The sequence below is a fragment of the Mytilus edulis genome, chromosome 3 (genome assembly GCF_963676685.1).
Source record: "Mytilus edulis chromosome 3, xbMytEdul2.2, whole genome shotgun sequence".
Taxonomy (NCBI): Eukaryota; Metazoa; Mollusca; class Bivalvia; order Mytilida; family Mytilidae; genus Mytilus; species Mytilus edulis.
In genome coordinates this window covers 95260808-95284999 of record NC_092346.1, presented here as the reverse complement: position 1 = coordinate 95284999, position 24192 = coordinate 95260808, and the positions used below count along the sequence as shown (strand labels likewise).

Below are 24192 nucleotides of genomic sequence, written 5' to 3'. Positions count from 1 at the left end.
TAAAAGTATTAAAACGCTGTGAAATGTTGAACAATATTTAGAAAAACATCAACGTTGAAAAAAAATTACGTCCTATTACAGTTATATGTAAATAATTTTGTTTTTAAGTATACTTCTTCTGTGTGTATAATCTTCCGTTTAGGAATACCAAGAAATTTCTTGTATATATTTTATGGGACCGTATTTTATACCAAGAAATTTCTTGTATATATGTTATATCAATAAATGTAATCTCAATCTTGGTACATATGGGGTTAACCTAATTATTTTTAATGTTATACAGATGCAAAGGAATCAATGTAACCATCATTTGAAGTAAAACAATACTGCAGTCTTGGATATTTGTTTGCAAGGTACTGTCGTGTCAAAATCAAAGTACGGATGCATGGGTAAACTTCAGTTTTGAGTTGCAATAATTGTTATAGGCCCCCATAATAATAACAAATGGGAAATCGTCTATTCTGTTACGCAATGGAATTCGTTTTTAGTCAGAAGAAATAAGCAACAACACTAGTTATTTTTAACATTGACTTTATTAAGTGTGTATCACACGAACGTCAAAATGTCTCCGATTAATAATATCTTCTCCAGTATTTTCTGTTTATCTACCAACAAATATATCTCCTCTTGTATAATGACTGTCACATGTCATCTATTTTTGTTAATCAATTTTCGAAAAAAAATCTGATCTGACTTTTCAATTATGCTAGTAGAATGTTCAGAAATTAATGTACCCAATTACAAAAAGAAAACCCCAAACGAGTAATCATTGCTTATTTTATCTCCAAATTTAAGTTTGTTAATTCAAACTCTCACGTAGGTTCTGCATTAACTACAAATTATAACCGTATTTTTGATATATTGATTTATATGAATTCATTATTTTTCTTGGATGTTTATTTTCGCGGATTAAGGATAAACATATATTCGTGGGAAATCGATTTTGTGTTTTACGTTTTTTCTCAATACACATTTTTTCCATATTGAACGTTGTTTTAACAGTTTGAACAGTGATTCAAAATTACCCACGAACTTTCAGAAAGAACTAAGAAGCATCATAAAAAAGCAAAAAAAAAAACCCAACAATATAAACTGCCAATAAAATTGTAATTTAGCAAATAGATAGATCAAAAGACAATTATTTTTTCTGTCCTTGAATCGATAGATGCATTTTATTTCCGTTTTGAACAACAATATTTCTTCTAAAAAGTCGAACAAGTAAATACCATATTACAAATAAAATAAATTCGCACAGCTCAATTATAGTCAGAATGCTTGCACCAAGAAATAATCCCATTTGTCCACCAACATTAGCTAAAACAGAGAAAAGATGTCAACTATAAGCAATATATCGAAAGGATAAGATTTCCAGTTAAACAAAGTCTTACTAAAAAAAAAACTAAATCAATCTAATAGACCTAAGGCTTTAAGCAGTTGTTATCTATTAATCATATCCGATGATTTATGTATGCGTAATCCGACGAATTCTATGTGGAAACTTTCCTTACAACACTCGGCAATGGTGTTTATTACATCAGCCAATGAAATTTCAGCCTTCAAATTTTCAAAGGTATGTTTTAATCCGACGAAGCCGGCGAAACTAAAAGTTCTTTAAAACAGAAGGTTCATCGGACCGTTTTCAGATCATTGCCAGCAAAGCTTGTACAGATGGTCTGTATATAAATCAGATTGAAATTGAACACGACATACTGATATCTGAGAATTGATGTTACGTTATTGTGATTGATTTTGTAAAATTAAATAGAGAAAGATGAGTGCAAAGACATAATTGCATTACCAGCCGGGTAGAAGCAGTAAAAAAAAAAACGTAAAATCATTATTGTTTAAATCTCTTTTTATTACTCTTTGCTGCTTGTCAAACACAATTTCGAAATACTACGGTTCGTCTTTGTTTTGCTTTTTATTAACATTTTTTACTATATAAATTGTAGGGCATCATGCTTCAGTTCAAAACCTTCCTCATTAAGTTTACATACATCAATAGTGTATTGAATTGAAGATAATGCAAATGTGTGAACTGGTTCTGTACGTTTCAATATGGTGATAAAATCTTTTTATGGGTTCTAGCAGATAGTTGTCTCATGGGCTATCATATTACATACTCTTATTTTGATAATGAATGCCCATTTATGAGAAAGCAATTGAATGCTTTAGTAAGTATGCAAGGTGACCTCGGATGCTAGTCAAGGACGTATTGATTATAAAATTTACAAGTTTACACGATAATAATAAATTCTTACAAAACACATCTCCGACGTTCTCATACTTTGGTTTCTGTTCAGTAATTGTGGTCTTCAAATTTTTATAAAACAATGTTAGACTGATATAATTAGTTCTGAAATGAAAGAAAATGAATATTTTACAAAGAAGCTCGAAAAGAAGGAATGAACAATTTGAATTCATTGCACGAAAACACTACATTTACATATAAAACAACAACAAATAGCTAATTTGTCATCCAAATAAACTCCTCATAGATGCCAGGATTAAAATGTTACAGATACGCCAGACGCGCGTTTCGTCTACAAAAGACTCATCAGTGACGTTCGAATAAAAAAGATTTAAAAGGTCAAATAGAGTACAAAGTTGAAGAGCATTGAGGGTAAAAAATTCCTAAAAGTTTTGCCAAATACAGCTAAGGAAATCTATTCCTGAGGTAGAAAAGCCTTAGTTTTTCAAAACTCAAAGTTTAGTTTACAGTTAATTTATAATTATGTACACAACATATATATCAGTGATAACTCAAGTCAACACAAAAGTGCTGACTACTGGGCTGGTTATACCATCAGGGAAATAAAAATGAGACATTCAATATTGAAAAATACTAAGACAAAAACACTGTTATGGCACATTAAAGCAGACGTTTTTGTTAGATACCAACATGATACACGTAGGTCCTGATAAAGGCCATCTCGCACTGAACACAATTTATTTTTATATTGTGTTTTGTATACTGTTTTTTTTTACATTTTCATTCTTTTTTTTTGACATGGCTTTGTCAACTTATTTTCGACTTATGAGTTTGAATGTCCACTTTTGTCATAAAGTATGATACTTAATTGAAAGCAACTTTCTCACTATTTTATCTAAAAAGAAAAAAAAATGACCAAACAGGGACAAAGACAAGAGGAATTTATACAATTCAAGTATACAAAAGAAATTGTAATAGTGTGAACGTACGTGAATATTGTTAGTTATATGGACGAGTACCATTGTGTATAAACAACACAATGACTGGACGAGTTTTAAAGTAGGCAAATAGGCACTGGCTACGGTTACATGGAAATGTAACAATAATAAAAATATTATTGTTACATCGGAGACTAATTGCCGGAATGCAAAGTTGGGTGAGGAACCGATTAATTACAAATGTAACAATAATTACTGAGGCTACGGTTACCGATTACGTTATTGTTACATGAAATACAGGAATGTACGCTAGATTGATTAAACTTAAATATTCTATAGTTGTATTGCTTCATTCTTTCATATGTACTAAACAATACTTGTAATTTAATACTGATAAATAATAAAATATTATTATTCAACAAATGGTGTACATTTTGAATAGTTTTACTACGTATTAATGGTTTTGATGTTCTTAAAGATACTACTCAAGATTAGGAGTGTGACTGTCAAAGGCGAAAAATATAGTTCAATGGTTTCACTTTTTTAAAGTATTTAACTGCATACCTACTCTTATTACTGTCATTATACTTTGGACCAATTTTGTTTATGGTGAAAAAAATAAAACTTGGGATGCGTTTTAAACGAAACTGAAACAATATCAAGACATACATTTCATACAGCTTTATAACTTGACGCAAATTGATAATCAAAAGCAAAGTTTGCTAACTGTAACTTAAATACTAAGAAATTCTGTATGTACACGTATCCGTGGTGGACGTAATTTCGTTCATCAAAAATGTGTCGGACTTTAAAAACAACTTACTGGATTTGTAGAAATTGTCATTGTAAATAAAAAATTACAGTAAATTAATTGTATGTTATAAATGTATGTTATAAATGTCCTCAACTTTTATTATTTAGTACATATTACTAGTCCCATCGTACATTGCTTTTTTTCATGTAACAATAACGCAATGTAACCGTAGCCTCAATAATTATTGTTACATTCGTAATTAAACAGGTCCTTACCCAACCATGCATTCCGGTATTTAGTCTCCAATGTAATAATAATATTTTTATTATTGTTACATTTCCATGTAACCGTAGCCAGTGCCTAATATGCCTTTAAAGTATGTACAGACCAGGAAATATACCTGTAGATTGATCAAGTATAATTAACAGGCATTAAATGTACAAGAACGGACAAGATCACATCGATAATGAGCCCAAGCTGGTATGTCAAAGTGCCATTTAAAAATATCTACGAACTCAGTCGATTTTTGTATCCATTTTGATCTGAATAAGGTACTCAACAAAACCCGAAGGAAACACCAAACGCAGAAATTGGATAAGAAACATGTTACTAGCTACAAAATGTATGAAACCAGGTTTAATATACAATTTTCTTCGGACAATGTTTGTAATTAGACAGGATTTTAGGACATTTGGTTCTCGTTTTTGAATATACCATGGAGCTTTTTTATTTGTTTTAGACAAACGATTAATCTCACTTCTTGAAAATCTACGAACGCACACACTATGTCGCTATTGAGGTGAGTAACTGACACATCGTGTAGACATCATAACGTATTATAATTTTGAATTTGTGAATAAAAAATTAGAATGTGTCAAAGAGACAACACTGTTTGTATTGATGTTAAAAACAATCCCATTTATATCAGAATGAATGAAAAAGGACAACAGACATGTAGACATTCAAGTAATTGTCGAACCCAATTATATGTTTTATAATTGATAAAGAGTCACAATTAAATTAGAAAGTTAACATGTTACTTAATTGAAATTAGATAACGAAAATTAATATCAAGGAATATCTTATTCCAATAATTGTTTAACTTAATTATGTCTTTATTTTTACGTGAGACTAAATCAATTCTTCTAATTGGATTAATTGACGTCGATGCCAACTATTACTCCCTTTGTGCAATTGCATCAGTACACTTTGAATGATTTCATGATTTCGTCAACCATAACCGATCAACTTGATAATAATTCAGCATATAGCCGACAAATTATAGTAAACAAACCGTTGCCATGAGAAAAAGCTAGTTCGTTTCAACCTAATAGCTAGATTGCACAATTTTATCGCTTCCGTTTGTAAAACATAATTGATTTTAAAGAAAGAAATCTCTGTATAACTGAAAAAATATTACACCAGGGATCTCGATACCACAAACTAGTTGAAACATTTACTAAATTTTAACATCGGCAGAAGGACATGATTCGTAAATATAAATCAACATGCCGATATCTTATACGTTCAGGTATTTCACATCCAATTTTTTTCCGGTAATATCCTTTACAAAGCACAACAAATTCGGCATTCACATCAAAAGCTAATCAAACCTTACTAACTCACTAAGAACCCAAATCTCAGGTATATATGTATGCCTATACTTCTTTTTAAATACAACTGTATACACCAATTAAATCACGATTAAGTAAAAACATTTGAAAGATAAAAAAATGAAACGAACCAGCTCCATGATAACTGGACTAGTCAGAAGGTTTGGTACCATTAAAACGTTTCATCCCGCTGCAAATGTTTGCACCTGTCCTAAGTGAGGAATTTGATTTACAGTTGTTGTCCTCTGTTTATGTAGTTCATACGTGTTTCTCGTTTCTCGTTTTCATATAGATTAGACCGTTGGTTACCCCGTTTGAATGGTTTTACACTAGTGTTTCTTGGGGCCCTTTATAGCTTGCTTGTTCGGTGTGAGCAATTACTCCAAGTTGAAGGCCGTACCTTGACCTATATTGGCTTACTTTTTATAAATTGTTACTTTGATGGGGAGTTGTCTCATTGTCACTTATACCACCTCTATCTATATCTAGTAAATACTTATAATACTTCCAACTGAATATTTTATGGAATGAGTTGTTTGAAAATAAACCTACTTGATATAATCCTCTGTTTCATTGAGCTCGGTTGTCAGTGATTTCATCATAAATGTAGATGGAAACAAACCATATGACAATTTTGTATCATAATCTGTATATTGGCATTCATTCGGACAACTACAATTGTAACCTTTTTTCAAAATATTCCCTGAAATATAAATTTGTCACTGTATAAATGCGGATGGACAAAAGAAATTACGAAAATTGTTATGCGAAATATGCATTTTAAAAGGAAAGTGAATTATGAAGTTCTAAATTAAAGAAAGCCTGAATATTTCCCGTTTATTGTTACGGGATGTACAGGTAGCGTGTTAAAATGTTTGACATGCTCTAGCCTAGGAAGAAATGATGGTATAAAAGTATAAAAGGGTCAAGGTATAAGCTGTGCAGATTAAAATCTGCTTAGAAATTGTTCATTTGAAACCTACAAGCAACTCCATCAGTAGGGTTATCGCCCAAAACACCACTTGTGTCCGCGTCGTCTGCTGTCTCCACTGCCGGCACTGCCGTAGGTTCATGTTGATCGGCTTCTGACCCTTCTCCTGTTGTTTCTTGGGGTATAGTTAGATCAGCTGATTCTAACTCATCCAAAACATCTGTTTCCAAGAGGAAATTTGGTATCAATGGGCCCAAAAGATCTAGTTCTGTCATGTCAAAATCGTCGTCTGACGTAGCCATTGTTATTGTTTTGCGAAGTATTTATGTCACAAGATTCATACGCGAGGAATTTTGTGAAGCGGCTCCGACAGGTACATTTTAATTGTACGCTTGACAAGAACCAATGAGAAAGCGTGTTACATAAAGATTGCATTAGAATTGCAATTCATTTGAGAAATTCCAACTCTGAAACCAATGATGTTTATCAGTCCACCTAAAGGTCAATTAAAATCATATGTATACTACCTTATTTTCCTGAAAATTGAAATTGAAAAGTTCGAGCGTAAAGTATTTTATGTAAAACACTACTATAGTTTCTGGATTATTGGCAATACAGATGTACAAATACGGTCTGTGAAACAGAAAATGTCATATCAAACATGTAAAAACCATCTTGATGTTCACATAAACCAGCTTTAAAGGCTACGTTATAAAATATTCAGCTATCTAAAATAAATTCATCTGAAAATTGAACCGGGGACACAAAGACCCAATAAATTTCCAATTGTGTATTGCTACCAAGCTAACTGCTTCTTCCTAGATCAGTCCTAATGAAAAAAAATATCTAGATTTTTATGCCCCACCTACGATAGTAGAGGGGCATTATGTTTTCTGGTCTGTGCCTCCGTTCGTCCGTGCGTCCGTGCGTCCGTCTGTCCGTCCGTCTGTCCGTCCGTCCGTCCGTTCGCTTCAGGTTAAAGTTTTTGGTCGAGGTAGTTTTTGATGAAGCTGAAGTCCAATCAACTTGAAACTTAATACACATGTTCCTCATGATATGATCTTTCTAATTTTAATGCCAAATTATAGTTTTGACCCCAATTTCATAGTCCACTGAACATAGAAAATGATAGTGCAAAGTTCAGGTTAAATTTTTTGGTCAAGGTAATTTTTGATGAAGTTAAAGTTACATCAACTTGAAACTTAGAACACATGTTCCCTATGATATGATCTTTCTAATTTTAATTCCAAATTAAAGCTTTGACACCAATTTCACGGTCCACTGAACATAGAAAATGATAGTGGGAGTGGGGCATCCGTGTACTATGGACACATTCTTGTTTTTAATATTATTTTATCATACCTCTACGACAAATTATTCTGACATTTCTAAAGACATGTTTGAACTCATCTCAACTGATTTTATTTAAACACACATCTCAAGAGAAAAAACGCGAAATTAATATATTCAGATTAATCTAGAAAAAACGGTTGGGAAGCAGAAAATGTATTTACTAGTAGGTTAACTTGAACTTTCAGCACAGTATTGATAATACTACTGGAGGACTGTAGGATCATTTTGAGGTTTATTGTTTTCAGAAAAAGGTATGTCGGCGAGTGTAAATGATATATCACAAGTTTTTTTATTGAAAGTTGTAGGAAGTATTTTAAAAATGTATGGTTCAAAATTCTTGAGGTATAGTTAACGTTAATGAATTTGGCTATTATTTACAAATTCTCTTCTGTAATAGAACTGCTCACTTATACACTCAGCTTTCTGAAGTGCTCCATATTACAAACAGTTTAGTTTTTTTCTCCAATTGTTAACGGAAATGTTATTAATTTCACTATACTTCTTACACAATTGTAGACGAATTTTCTATGACAGTTGTACTATATAATGTAAAGTGTGACAATGTAGGTACTTCAAGGTGATCACTTGTCGTTACTTTGTTGTATAAAATAATTAGTCTGGCTCTGATATGATACTAGTACGTATATTGCATTTGATTTTACTTACACATTTCTGGAATAAAACACTCTAAATATCTTTCCTTCGAACAATATATTCCAGTGGCTGCAAAAAAACAAACGACAAAGTTGATATATGAAGCGAAATTTAGGTGAATGTATAAAGCAAACGAACTTAAAGACTTTGTGGTTTTTTTTTTCATTTGTTGGTACAAAAGATAAACTAAAAATATCTGTCATTTTATCAATACCCAGTTTACAACTGTTACTTATTATGAAGTGGACTGGGCATTGTTATTGAATCTTATGCTTTTTGTTTGGATTGAGCTCTTATGATTTTCTTTATCTAAAACCGTTTATGTTCTTCAAACACGTAACTTTAATGATCTTCAAACTGGACGCTTGACGAGTCTATAATATAATTGGTCAATTAAGCTATCAGCATGAAAGGTAAGAATTGCCAATTTAAATATTTATATATGCTTTTCCTCGGAAAGTGTAGACAAATTAATTTTTAAATGGGTTATCTTCGACAAAAAAGTACAAATCAGACGTGTAGTACCATTAAACATGTCATTTTCCGAAGAGAATTGCCGAAATGCATTTTAAACACGGGTTGTCCAGGTGAAGTTATTGTATATCTTAACAAAAAAACAACTGTGTAAATCTCATTTTAATGTTATTTATATTTAATGTAATTAGCTTTAATACGAAACAAAGCTGTTAGTCAACACAGTCGAAATATGTCCGATCTACCTTTTTTTGGCATCAATATTTAATACGATCATTTCAATGTCTATTTTGTCTACCTCACAAAATCTTGATAGACACTATAATCATGTATACTGTAAAGAAAATAATAATATCACAACTGGAAACAGATATAGATTGAAAAATAGATTTCATCCATATAATGAGCAAACGCATCGACTGAATATCAATTTGCAGTTGAACAAATGAAAACTGGTTTTGCAATCATAAAGAAATATCAGATGTATCCATTAAAAACTAAAAAACAATTTCTGATGTTTATTATATCTAAATAATACTGAAATAATAATTTATAAAGCAATTGAACAATCGAACCATACAAACCTACCATTTTTTTCTTAAAAGTTATGTACAAAGTCAGGAATGTGACAGTTGTTCACAAAAAGTCCTTTTCTATGGATGATGGCGTCTGTTTTTGAAGCAGTTCAGTGTTTCTGTTGTGTTCCTCTTACAATTCGATACAACCTATGTCTTAACTGTTATGAATAACAAGCTAAGACTTTTGATCTTAAGGACATACGATACAGTTACAGGGGAGGTAATGACGTTGTTAACGTAAATTGTTATTTTCGCGACGTCAAACCGTGACTTATCGGGAAAAGATGCAGTTTTCGGATGATTTTTATCATTCAAACTGATTTTATTTGAAAACTTATTCATGGACCCCACTTTTTTAAAATGACATTTGGTTTTTTTACGTAAGAAGATTATGTGTACCAATTTTCATGAAAACGTAAATAGTGCAATTGTTTTAAAATTTGATTAATATACAGCAAATATGACGGTGTTTTTCTACATTCATGAATATTTGATAAATTTTAGTTATTTGTAAAAATAAAATGTACAAATTTATGCAATATTCATATAACACATACATTACAAATAATTTAACAAAAACAGCTCGTGTATATCTTTTAAAACAAAAAAAGTTATGTATTTCTATCGAAAGGAAAAATATGTCCACAATCCGTATTTTCAGGAAATATCTGAAATTTGAACCTCAATTTACTCACAAAGTAGCACATGAAGGTATATTTTTTATTACATAATTGATTTAATCAGGTAAAAAAATAGCCTACATGCAAATTTTCATCAAAATTTAAATACGGGATCAAAACTGTATGGTATGCCCTGAAAGTTCTGCTTATTGACTAAGGAACTCGTGTTTAAAAAATCCTTATTGGTTTATGTGTTGCATCGACTAACCTTCTACTTAAACAGAAAAAGGAAAATAATTCTAATTACATGAAATATGATAACTTTGGTTCAAATCGAACATATCATTCTGATAAAGTGAAGGAACACGGATTCTGAAAAAAAGCGATAGCTAAACGTATAAAAAAAGTACAATAAGTGGTAACTGCTAAATGGAAAACGGTTCGGTGACAAAGGATGAAATTCAAAACGATATCATAAATAATAGTTATCAAAGGTACCAGGATTATAATTTTTATCATAAATAAAATACATAATTAACCTATTGCGAAACAAGAGAAATAATTCAGATCAAAATCAAGAGGAAAAATAAAAAAAGACCAAAACCAAAAGTCCTTTACACTGAAATAAGGTCCATATATGAATAGTTAAAAGAAATTTGATAATGAATGAATGCTAAGTCTTACTACTGATTAAAGGTACCAGGCTTTTAACTTGATACGCCAGGCGCGGTTCCTCTACATAATACTCAGCAGTGACGCTCATATCAAAATAGTTAGAAAGCCAAACAAGTATAAAGTTGAAGAACCTGAGGACCCAAAATTCCTAAAAGGTTGTGCCAAATATAAATACACCTTTAAAATAATATAACTAATAAGCAAAAATAGACTTTACAATTACTCATTGATCTGAAGACGTTTTAATGGAAGTACTCCTAAAATATATTTCATGCAAACACAAATTTAACTTTTAATAAACGTCCAATCAAATTGAGGTTTTATAATGTGCACGTGAGAACGAGTATACGTTCTATCTAAATTATTATAGTTTGGATACTGAAAATAACTCACGACTGTTAAACATGAAACCAACACAACTGCACTGTTGAAATAGAAGATCTTGCAAACATTGTCTTTGACATTGAGATGTGCTATAGTTGGATCGCTTGTTTTCACATGTGTCATCTTCAAACGCCGTGAATGGAGGTGGTAAGTATTTATACTGTCGAAAAAATAATTGAAACAAAATCATTTGATGCAACATATAAATAAACTCACCATAGATACCAAATTAAGTTCGAAGTTGAAGAGCATTGAGAACCAAAATACAGCTATGGTAATCTATTCCTGAGAAAGAAAAAGCCTTAGTATTTCAAAAATTCGAAAGTTTTGTAGACTTAATTCATGTCAACACATAAGTGCGTACTACTGAGCTGGTGATACCCTCGGGGAATTAAAAGTCCACCAGCAGTGGCTCCGACCTATAGGTTGTAAATAAACTCATCATAGATACCAGGATTAAATTTTGTATTTACGTCAGTCGCGCGTTTCGTCTACAAAAGCCTCATCAGTGACGCTTGAATCCAAAAAAGTTTAAAAGTCAAAATTAAGTACGAAGTTGAAAAGCATTGAATACCAACATTCATAAAAGGTTTGCCAAATACAGCTAAGATAATCTTTTCCTGAGGTGGAAAAACCTTAGTAGCTCAAAAATGCAAATGTTTTGTAAACAGTTAGTTTATTTATATGACCACATAAATGTTAATTCATGTCAGCAAAGAGGTGCTGGCTACTAGCCTTGCGGTCATAAAACTTTCGAGCACGATTCTGGATTTCATGTTTCGAGAATGATTTTTGTGCTCCGAGCACTGAGCAAAGTTTATGACTTCAACGCCTGGGCTTTCCTTATTTGTACTTTAAACCAGCATATTGAATAGTCGAAAATATCAGATACAGAAGAAACTGCATATAACCTTGTAGTAAAATTTATAAGGTGAAAGTCGACAATACGTCGATGATTTAACTACCCTGCGAAATATACATCTTATTTAATCAACACAATATAAATGTTTTATAAAGAACTTTGCACAGGTCGATTGTTTGGGATGTTAAACCCCTGTTAATCTTCAGTGTCAGAATTATATTACGATTGGACAGAAAATATACTTCTGCTGTTGGCTGTTCTACGGTGGGGTTGTTGTCTCTTTGGCACATTTCCCATTTCCATTTTCAAATTTATTCATCAAAATATAATCAAATTGATTATCACAGTTTGAAAATAGTTCAGATATAAATGAAATAGTACACAATACGCATATTTCCAGAATAAAAATAAACTTCAAGATGTGCACAGCGGGTTGTGTTTGTACCAGCTGACATAGCAGCCACCAATGTGGTGGTGATATGCCGTAAATACTACATAGACGTTCTTAAGAATGCAATTGTAAATTCATCTACATTCAGTCCGTGCCCTCAACACAGAATCATATGGTAAACAAATATATAATAACTACATCACAACTTAAAAAATATCCTGATCATTTGAAGGTGCCTACTTGCATAAGGCATATGTTGTTAATAGTGAAAAAATGGTAAAACATGCTACACAGAGGAATAAGTGATCAGTATGCTGGATCTTCTTATTGACAACATAATTATTGATTTGGAGGTAAACTTTTTCAACAAACTTTCGGCATTTCTTTGGGAACGAACTGCCGACCTCTTTTTATTTTCATATGAATCGGAGTTCCTTGTCGAAAACAACATGTCAGAACAAGAAGATCATAGAAGCCAGATTATTTAATTTCACTTTCATATATATTGATGATGATGTCTTTCCATTAACAATCCGAACTTTTTTGATTGGGAATATATTCCCCAGAACTAGAAATTAACACACGGCATCCTCCGCCTCATTTCAAGACTGATACCTCGAATTTGACATACATAGTCATCTCAGTATTCGAATTTATGACAAACGAGACGATTTTTTGTTTTAAAATAAGAATTTCCCTCTGGCACCTTAGTAGCAATATATCAATTTCACCTGCATATGGGATATATATTTCCCAACTTATTCGATGTTCAAGAACTTGCAGCTCCTACTTAGACTTTGTAAAACGTCACCAGTGTATGAGCAGAAAATTGATTAACCAGGGTTATGTCAAAAAGTTTCATCCTTTTTCTAAAAAAATTCATCGGAAGGTACCAAGACCTTGTTGATAAATTTTCCGTATCAACTTCACAAATAATACATGATGGTCTTGATGTATAGATTATGCGTACTGACGCTGTTTATCATCTTAAAAACGTTTTATATATTGTTGTTTTATTTGTCTTTGTTTTATTATTAATATTACTTTTACTGTTTGGTCTGTTTTCTGTGATATTCATTTGACGTGGCTCGGTATTACCAATGTTATTTCAACTGATCGGGCAGAGCTTACGTTTTAATTTGCACAATACAGTCTATTTGAAGATGTGTGTGATAAGGATGATGGCCGTTAAAATTATAACTGATTTCTAATCACCTACCAGTGTCACAAACGGATATTCAAATGAACTGAGCGTATGATAATGAACAAATAACTGGACGCTTCATAAATAAGTTTATCCCGACACACCTATCTTAAGATGGACTGGTCTTAAATAATCGAACCGGTTAAAATCCGCCCAGGCAAGTGAAATAAATCAAGTAATTAATACTCATACATCCCTTTAATGTCTTGGTATTGTCTTTCATTTTTGCTGGTGTGTTTTGTATGTGCGACCTTTTTGTGTTTCTTTGGTTCATATGACGTGATGCTTAAAAATTCTAAAAATCTTTTGGATAATTAAAAATTAGAACTAACATAACTTTTGATTTTTTTTAACCCTGTATACCACCATTCCCCATGTGAAATAATAATGTTTTTGAAAATACTTTGAACGACAAAATTATTTTTATTTCTTCCTATGTGACGTCTAATTTCTAACGTCGTACACGCGGAGCAATGAATGGGTTTTTAAAATTTTATAGAAGCTTTTTGTGCTTTTTTGTTAAATATTTTTTTTTATTGTGACACAGTGATGACTGCTGTACCACTATTTTGACTATTTTACCTTTTATGTTTTGTTCACGCATCGTTGTAAATGTAAGGATATTTGATGCGACTATCATACAAAAGAGAGGTTCAGTGCTATAAAACCAGGTTCAATCCACCATTTTCTACATACGAAAATGTCTGTCCTAAGTCAGTAATATGACAGTTGTTATCCCTTCGTATGAAGTGTTTGAGCTCTTGATTGTGCCACTTGATTAGGACTTATACCTAGTGAGACTATGAGGGTCGGTTGAAAACACATGTGACTTTTAAAATTTTTAACCAATAGTTCCAAGTGTTGAAGTTGAAATCATCACTTCGTAAATTTTACAGACGCCATCACGAGTTGGTTGACCGTTATAGAATATCTGCTATCGGATATGTTCCTTATTTCGTCACTACAATCCCGTTCCCTTTTTCGTGAATGTGACCTACCGAATTATACTTTTTACCGCTTTTTGTGACATTTTTACCTGATGTGTCTGTTTGTTTTGTTCACGAATCATTATCAAAATTATTAAATTTGATACGACTGTCGTACAAGTGCGATGTTTAGCGATATCAACCCGGTTCAATCAACCATTACTTACATTTTAAAATGCCTGTAATAAGTCAGGAATATGACAGTTGTTGTCCATTCGTTAGATGTGTTTTATCATTTGATTTTTGTCATTTTATAAGGGACTTTCCCTTTTGAATTTTCCTCGGAGTTCAATACTGTTGTGACTTTTTGGCTACATAAACTGCACAAAAAAACCAGTAACATAATTGTGACTGTTTATAATAGACTTGTTTTTGTACCATAAAGAATCACAGTTTATGACCAAATAAAGGCAACAGTAGTATTCAGCTGGTTGCAAGTCATAAATCGATTGAGAGAAAACAAATACGGGTTACAAACTAAAACTGAGGTAAACACATCAACTAAAAGAGGAAAACAACGAAACAACAGAAACACTGAAATGCAACTATAAAACCGAAACAGCAATGTAACAAACACAGAAACGAACTATAAGATAACAAACTCAATAAAGACCTGTCTAAATTGCTTGATAAAATTAATTGATAAATTCAACAACACTTATCGTTATTTTGATAATATTTTTCCGTTAAATAATCAAGAAGTTTCTAAATAAATTGCTGAAATTTACCCAAAGGAACTTTCTTTAAATAAATAAAATTCAAACGATAATATCTGTCCTTTCCTAGATTTAGATATTTCGATTTCACACGAAAAAATTTCCACACTAAGATTAACGACCAAAGGGACGATTTTTCGTTCCCTATTGTCAATTTTCCCCATATGGACGTTGATGTTCCTATTGCACCATCTTATGGTGTTAACATTTCACAACTAGGTTGCTATGCCCGTGTCTGTTGTGGAGTTTTATCGAACGTAATCAATGTATCACTGGTAAATTATTAATCCAGGGATTTCGTTACCACAAATTACTCAAAACCTTTACTAAATTCTTCCATAGACATAAAGAATTAGTTTTGAAGTTTGATTGCACCCTTAGAAAAATTCTTTTTCAACGTTATAGCATAGCCTTATTTTTATGTAAATGTTGTTTACCATGCCCGGAAATTAAGAAACGATTCTGGTAATTTTATCGATCCTAAATAATTAAACTTATTCTAAAAGCTTATCAATTCAACACTGTGATTAGTTCATTAAATTTTGCTACCAGTTAATGAAAAGCAAACTAAATATTATTGTCATTAACATATACACATTCATGGATCTCATCAACGACTCACTCCGCGCCTACTGTTTGAAATGGGTAAAACGGGAAAAAGCTGACAAAAAATCTTTGGACTCTTTTTTTAATTCAGTAATGAAGATAGTTGATATTCGAATACAACATTTTAAAGAACATTTTACCCTCAACAAAAACTATAAAAACCCTATTTCGCGTATCAAAAATAAACTAACAGAACTAGCCAAGGAATTTGTTTTTGTCCCGGCTGATATAGCTGCTAATAATATCATTATTGTTTGACGTAAATTTTATATAGAGGTTCTGCAAAAGGAGATCACGAATTCACCAACATTCCAACTGACTTCATTTTCAGAAAACGACATCTGTAACAAACATAAACTTTTAGCTACTTCTTTACAAGCAGAACCAAACACAATGAAAGTCCCAACTATGTACTGGCTTCCGAAGCTGCACAAAAAACCTTACAAATATAGATTTATTTCATCTTCCAGCCATTGTTCAACTACTAAATTGTCTATTTTACTTACTAGTACACTTGGTACAATAAAAAACCTGATAATAAATTGTTCAAATAAGGCCTTTGAAAATAGTGGAATTAATTACAATTTGGAGTGTCAAAAACTCGTTGGAAGTACTTGATAAATTGCATGCATATATTGGTGATTTTGAATCTGTTCAAAGTTTTGATTTTTCTACCCTATATACCACTTTGCCTCATATTCTTATTAAGAAAAAATTCACATCCCTAATTAACTGGGCATTTAAAAAGTCGGAATGCGAGTACATATGTTCAAACTCTTTTAGATCATTTTTTAGTAGCAATAAACAAAAGAACTATGTCAATTGGACATGCTTTGATACTATTTATGCACTTGAATTTTTACTTGATAACATTTTTGTTCGCTTTGGAGATTCCGTATATCGTCAAGTTATTGGAATTCCAATGGGGACTAACTGTGCACCACTTATTGCGGACCTGTTTTTGTATTGTTATGAGTTACAATTTATGACTAAAATTAGCAAAGACCCATCAAAACAACATTTGATACAAAAATTTAACAATACTTTTAGATATTTGGATGATATATTGGCTCTAAATAATGACGACTTCAGTATGTATACTAAAGAAATTTATCCTGTAGAACTTACTTTAAATAAAGCTAATGATAACAATGACCACTGCCCTTTCCTCGATCTTGATATCTATATCATAAACGGGAAGTTTAATACAAAAATTTATGATAAAAGAGATGATTTTTCATTTCCTATTGTTAATTATCCATTTTTAGATGGTGACGTTCCCTTGTCACCATCTTATGGTGTTTATGTATCTCAACTTGTACGATTCGCTCGTGTATGTAACAATGTATTAGATTTTAGCGAGAGAAATTTATGTATTACTGAAAAATTATTACACCAGGGTTTTCGATATCACAAACTGGTCAAAACATTTACTAAATTTTATCACCGGTATAAGGAAATAATTCGTAAATATAACTCAACATGCAGACATCTTATACGTTCAGGTATTTCACATCCAAAATTTTATGGAAATATTCTTTATAAAGCACAAAAATGTCAGTATTCTCCTCAGAAACTAACAAAACCTTTAAATAGACTTATTAAAAGGGGATATAGTTACGATACTGTTGTCAGGTCATTAAAGATTGCATATTTTGACTTTAACATTGATTCACTGATAGGGTCTTTGCATCGGAACTAAACACATTTATTTCTAAAAAAACAGTTGTTGGCATGACACGGGTTATGTTTTTCTCATATATTTTATGATAGTATGATACTAAACCCCTAACGGGAGGGATTGTACCTGATATTCATATGATGAAGACATAATCTTTCAATCAGTTTAATTGAGGTCTGGAGCTGGCATGTCAGTTAACTGCTAGTAGTCTGTTGTTATTTATGTATTATTGTCATTTTATTTATTTTCTTTTGTTACATCTTTTGACATCAGACTCGGACTTCTCTTGAACTGAATTTTAATGTGCGTATTGTTATTCTTTTACTTTTCTACATTGGCTAGAGGTATAGGGGGAGGGTTGAGATCTCATAAACATGTTTAACCCCGCCGCAATTTTGCGCCTGTCCCAAGTCAGGAGCCTCTGGCCTTTGTTAGTCTTGTATGATTTTAATTTTTAGTTTCTTGTGTATAATTCGGAGTTTAGTATGACGTCCATTATCACTGTACTATTATGCATATTTTAGGGGCCAGCTGAAGGACACCTACGGGTGCGGGAATTCTCGCTACATTGAAGACCCATTGGTTGCCTTCGGCTGTTGTTTGCTCTATGGTCGGGTGGTTGTCGCTTTGACATATTCACCATTTCCTTTCTCAATTTTATCTACAATCTGTGGATACCTGTGTCTTTGCATTGCAAAAGGTCATGTTTTTCTCTGATTGTAAAAAGTTCTCTACACTAAACCCATAGGATGTTGGAAGTGTATTGATTGACAATTTAGTCTTATATGCATAATTTGTTTATAAATTGTTAATGGCTTTGAACTAGCTGTTAGAAATTGATAGTACTCTCAGATTATCACTAAGGATCTTTTTGTTTTGGGGATATACAAGTAAACGACCACATCCACTCTGTGCTTTTGTTAGATGTATTTCTATTTGTATCCATCGGATGAGTTACTCTTTCAACTGATATTATGGTTCGTTTTTATGTTGTAGTGTTGCACCACTGTCCCAGGTTAGGGGAAGGTTTGGGATCCCGCTAACATGTTTAACCCCGCCATATTTTGTATGTATGTGCCTTCCCCAGTCAGAAGCCTGTAATGCAGTAGTGGTCGTTTGTTGATGTGTAACATATCATTTTTCGTTCATGTTTATGTACATAAATAACGCCGATAGTTTTCTCGATTGAATTGTTTAAATTTGTCATTTCGGGGCATTGTATGGCTGACTATGCGGTATGAGCTTTGCGCATTGTTGAAGGCCGTACGATGACCTATAGTTGTTAATGTCCGTGTCATTTTGTTTCTTATTGTAGAGTTGTCTCATTGGCAACTATACCACTTGTTCTTTTTTAAAAGTTATTTAATTTCGAAGAGTGGTGAATTTTCACGTTTATAAAAGAACAAAAAATAGATGTGCAAGTACTTAAGCCACGGAGAAAACAACATACCTCCTTTCTTGAAATTTGTATTAAAGCCTCAGAGGCTGGAGGTACTACAAACCCATCATTTGCCATCAACACCTCTTCACTTTGGTCATGCACTACAACCTGATAAAAAATAAAATTGTATAAGTATTCTATCTGCACTATATACATTAGTGTATAAATAAAAAAGATGGCGAATCAATTATAACATAATGAATACAATAAGGATATAGATTTTACATTGTTGACTATGTTTTTGGTTTTTGTACAACCTTTTCATAATTTTAGTTTCCCTTACAAAACATATTATTTAAACATATAAGTAAACCCAACGAAAAACAATTTGAAATTATGAAAATTCAATCTTTGTTACCTTTAAACCCGATGAAACATAGGTTAGAGGAAAATAATCATCATCAAGACGAAGATCTATGTACATCTGTAGATTATATAATCCTCCGTGCATAACAGTCTTCACTGGGGGACTATTCATGTTGAATCTTACACAGAGTCCAAGATCAGTTGAGACTGGTGTATAATTCAGATAGAAAGTTTTCAGGTCAAACTTGTGATATATAATTAACTTCGATAAAGATTTCGACTCCATATACAGATCATCGAGTGTGCGTTCATTAAAATATCCTTCTGATGAATAAAATGGATCACTCCAATTAACTTTTTCTGCAGTGTGGTACAGAGCGGATAATGCTAGGTGATATTTATCAGTTCGAACATCGTTTGTGAACATGCTTCTGTTCAGCGTAGCGAGATTGCAGATAGTGACAGCTGGAAATTCAAGCTCATCATTATTCTTCACAGATACAGTTGTTGTTGTTGGGTATTTGTAGTATGATATTAATTCAGTTGCAACATTGAATAGCAGGTAACCAGCTGACAACAACCATATAATCATCCAGAATAAACTGAAAAGAAATATAATAATACAACAATAAAATATTTATGATATTATAACTTTATTCATCGGGATGATCTCAGGTGCTCCGGATCCGGAAGGGTAAGCAGATTCTGCTACATAGAAACGATCTATTAGATAACAAATGCCATATTCCTGACTTGGTACAGGACATTCTAAGAAAATATGGTGGGTTGAATCTAGTTTTTTGGCTAGCAAAAACTCCGCGCTTTATGGTTATATTAAATATACTGCTAGAATGACAAAATTACATGACAGGAATACAGTACTAATAAATACAAGAACATCCAAGTCAGAGAAATATATAACAAATAAAGGGAATAGTACTTTTTAAAATTTACTTTAAACCAATAATAATTTTTACAAAAACTGGCTGTACACATTGATATTTATAACTTGTACAATAATGTATAGTCTGAACTTTGTTATTAAGAATAATTGATACACACTATATAATTTAAATTCTATGACCACATGATTAACCGTCACCATATTTGAAAAAGAAAGTCATTGTTTAGTCAGGTAAATAATGTCTTACTAACAACAAGTTTGTAAAGTGATATCAAGTAGAACCATCATAATTTTTCTGCTCGTTATAAAGCCCTCCATCAAATCGTATTTGTAATTTACTATTATTCATAACTAATTTTACTCTTACAGCCACTAGGCCGATGTCTCTCCTGGTGGATATTTTGTCCACGAAAATATCTTCCACAAATAAGCATGAATTGAATGAATGTATGAAGATTTAGGAGAATACTTGCTGGTAAGTCGCCCAGTATAGATAATTCCGAAACAAACGTCACCTTGAACACGATGTATAGATGTGGTATGAGTGCCTATGATACAACTCTCCATCCAAGTCACAATTTATAAAAGTAAAACATAATAGGTCCAGGTACGGTCTTCAACACGGAACCTAGGCTCACACCGATCAGCAAGCTATAAAGTGCCCCACAATTACTAGTGTGAAAACATTCAAACGGGAAAATCAACGGTCTAATCTATAGTAGTCTATTATGCAGTAGTCATCTCATCATTTGACATGACAATTATCCCTTACATGACACATTCAGATTATCATAGTAATATCAACAGCAATAATCTACGTACGTGTGTTTAGTTTTGGATGTTGATTACAATGAACAACACTGTTTCAATTCGGAATGTGAAGCAAATGGCTGCAAAACTTGTGGAATGCTAATAATAGTTGCTCAACTTACCAACAAGTCTTATCCTTCTAGAAGTTACGATGCACTTCATGGTAAATCAACAAATTTCGTTTAAGGTACAGTTGATTTTTCCTTCATTTTTAAATTCAATTAAGAATAAAACAATGTATCGAATAGACACCTAAACGAATCAATTATTCAATACAACTTAAAGAACAACACGATAGGTAACCAATTACTAACATTTGTTTAATCAGTCAACGTAATTTGTTTATGATGATGACACAATCGTAACGATATACACGATAGATAATAAAACTGCTATATGGATAATGTTCTCTCACTAAATAATTCAAAATTTGGTGACTATGTTGAACGCATCTTTTCTGTCGAATAAGAGATGAAGGATACAACAGATACAGTTAAGTGTTCTACATAACTTAATTTACAATTAGGCAATGGTGGTCGGTTGAAAACAATTATAACGATTAAAGAGATGAGTTCCTAGCTGGGAAGTTTTCATAGCTATAGAGCTTTTTTCATGCAGCGTCTGCGTAAATGTATCCCAGTTGATACAATATTCCAACGATGTAGTCCCTATGATTGTCTTGAAAAATGGTTGCTTCTCACAATGAAACTATTTAACCAATTATTCCAAGTTGTGAGTTGAAATCTTCACTTTGTACGTTTAACATAGGCCATCACTTGTTAATTAAGTGTTAAGAAATAAAAATATATCCGTTTTACTAATGATGGCGAATATGTTCCTAATATCGTAACTACAATCCCGTTCGTTTCCCCTGAATCTGACCTACCAAATTAGACTTATAACTATGTTTGTACTAACATAAGCTACATGACAGATGTCACACGTGCATCAATACCTGCTTACAATTTCGGAGCACCTGAGATCACCCCTAGTGTTGGGTAGGGTTCGTGTTGCTCAGTCTATAGTTTTTCTCTGTTGTGTTTTGTGTACTATTATTTTTCTGTTTATCGTTTTAATTTCTTAGCCGTTTATCGTTTTAATTTCTTAGCCGTTTATCGTTTTAATTTCTTAGCCGTAGCGTTGTCAGTTTATTTCCGACTCAAGAGTTTAACTCATTATTGTCAATATAATGGAATTGTAAGCGATCGTAATTAAAGTGAGAGATTTAGCTAGATATAAAAATAGAATAAATCAACCATTTCCACATGAAAAAAATCTATACCAGGTCAGGCATATGTGTATAAGCTTTTGATTTTGCCATTTGATTTAGACTTTCCGTTTTACATTTTCCTTTAAATTTGGTATTTATGTGATTTTACTTTTCACTCTATGACAGCTAAAACAAATGACAAACTTTTCCTTCATTTACAGAACATTTGTTTGATTGATTTTTGTTTGCTTTACAGCTAATTGTATATTATCATATTTGAAGCAAATTCATACTATAGCAACACATTTTCATAGTTTTAAGAGAACACATTCTGATTGATATCTACCATACGGTTCATATTCTTCTATATGCTGTTCATTTAATTGAATTTTAAACGGCAACAAACCAAATGCAAATCATTTATGAAATGAATGATTCAGTGTATTTTGTTGTACAGATACCACGAGAATTTCAAGCTATATTTGACCAATTTGTAATGTCTTTATTTATCGTATTAAAATAAGTTAGTATTTTCGATACTGCTGTCATAGAAAAAGGAGATCCAGTTTATACAGGAAACAAACAACTTACTGTACATTTTATGGAAAAGAGCTAAAAAATAAACAGCTAGAACTGACAAATATAAAGAATGTTAGATAATTGCAAATGAGACTTCATTCCTCCTGGAGACCAAAGTAACTGTAAAGGTCATTGAAAAGCAGATGTTTCAAAATCGTAACGTTGAAATATTTTTTTATGCTATTTGTTAATGTTTGTGTGTACTGTATGTAGATCAATTTATTTAAATTTTATTCACATTTTTAAAACAAACCAAAGAATACAATGAAATATATTTAAAAAGCTAAAAGAGGGACACAAAATATATGAGAAACGTTAAAATTTATGTTTCGAACATAAACAGACAACGCCATGGCTATAACAAAAGACCAATAGACAAACATTACAAAAAACACAACAGAGAAAGCTAAAAAAAAACCAACTAAGTAACACGAACCCCACCCAAAATTGATCTTTGTTTATTCAATATATACATACGAAAAGGACTTACGTTCTTCCAGGAGGATGCTTCCTTCCAAAGTCGATTTTATTTACCGCATGAAATCCAGTTGATTCAATAAAATCTTCCCATATTATTCCAGCTGTAAGCTTTTCTTGCTTTTCCGTTTTATCAGACATTGTGTATTGAAATCCCTGTAAATGTTTTTCTGCGAGGACTTTTATTCAAAGTTTGGCAGTTTACATCTGCATAATTATGTATACCATGAATATGTCAAAAAATTACGGAAGTGGTCAGTTGTTTCATATTTACAAGTTAGATTACAGTTAAACATGGATATATTAACGTACCAAGCTTTGTATGCAACGTAATGCACGAGAAATTGTTTCCAATATAGCTATTATAGTAATGAATGAGCATATTTAATTTGTTAATTCCCAGTCACAAATTATTGACAATTTTGAGTTATCAATAAGACTAAATGTTTATTTTATCTTACTCATCATGGAAACCAAATATTTCATTAAAAATATAGATTAAATGAAACGATGGTGTAATTAACAAAGTAAACACTTTGAAGTATGCTCTATGATCAACATATAATCATGATTTCACGTGATTTGACGTGGAGGAATATTATACAATCGAGGGACACGGAAATAGGACGAAAATGAAATAAAATAAAATAAAATGAAATATTAATGATAAAAGTAGTATGTTAAGTAAAATAATAAGAACTATAATGATTTAAACTCAGTGTCTTAAAAAGACGATGTTTTTTCCGGGAATAATTTATTATTATTAAACGTATAGTCCTCAACGAATTTGTGCTCTCTATGAAGTAATAACCTTCTCCTTTCGATAGGTTTCA

The 24192-nt window shown here is 31.9% G+C and overlaps 1 protein-coding gene across 1 annotated transcript; it reads right to left on the bottom strand.

Moving 5' to 3' along the window:
• Positions 1-514: 514 nt before the first annotated feature.
• Positions 515-23695, bottom strand: LOC139517830 (acid-sensing ion channel 1C-like). The gene is made up of 8 exons (XM_071309282.1): positions 23373-23695; positions 19432-19981; positions 19083-19181; positions 11196-11346; positions 8468-8524; positions 6070-6220; positions 2262-2356; positions 515-1314 (listed from the first exon to the last, which is right to left on the bottom strand). The coding sequence occupies exons 1-8, from the start codon at positions 23498-23500 to the stop codon at positions 1139-1141; spliced, it is 1407 nt and encodes a 468-aa protein (XP_071165383.1). The 5' UTR covers positions 23501-23695; the 3' UTR covers positions 515-1138.
• Positions 23696-24192: the final 497 nt, after the last annotated feature.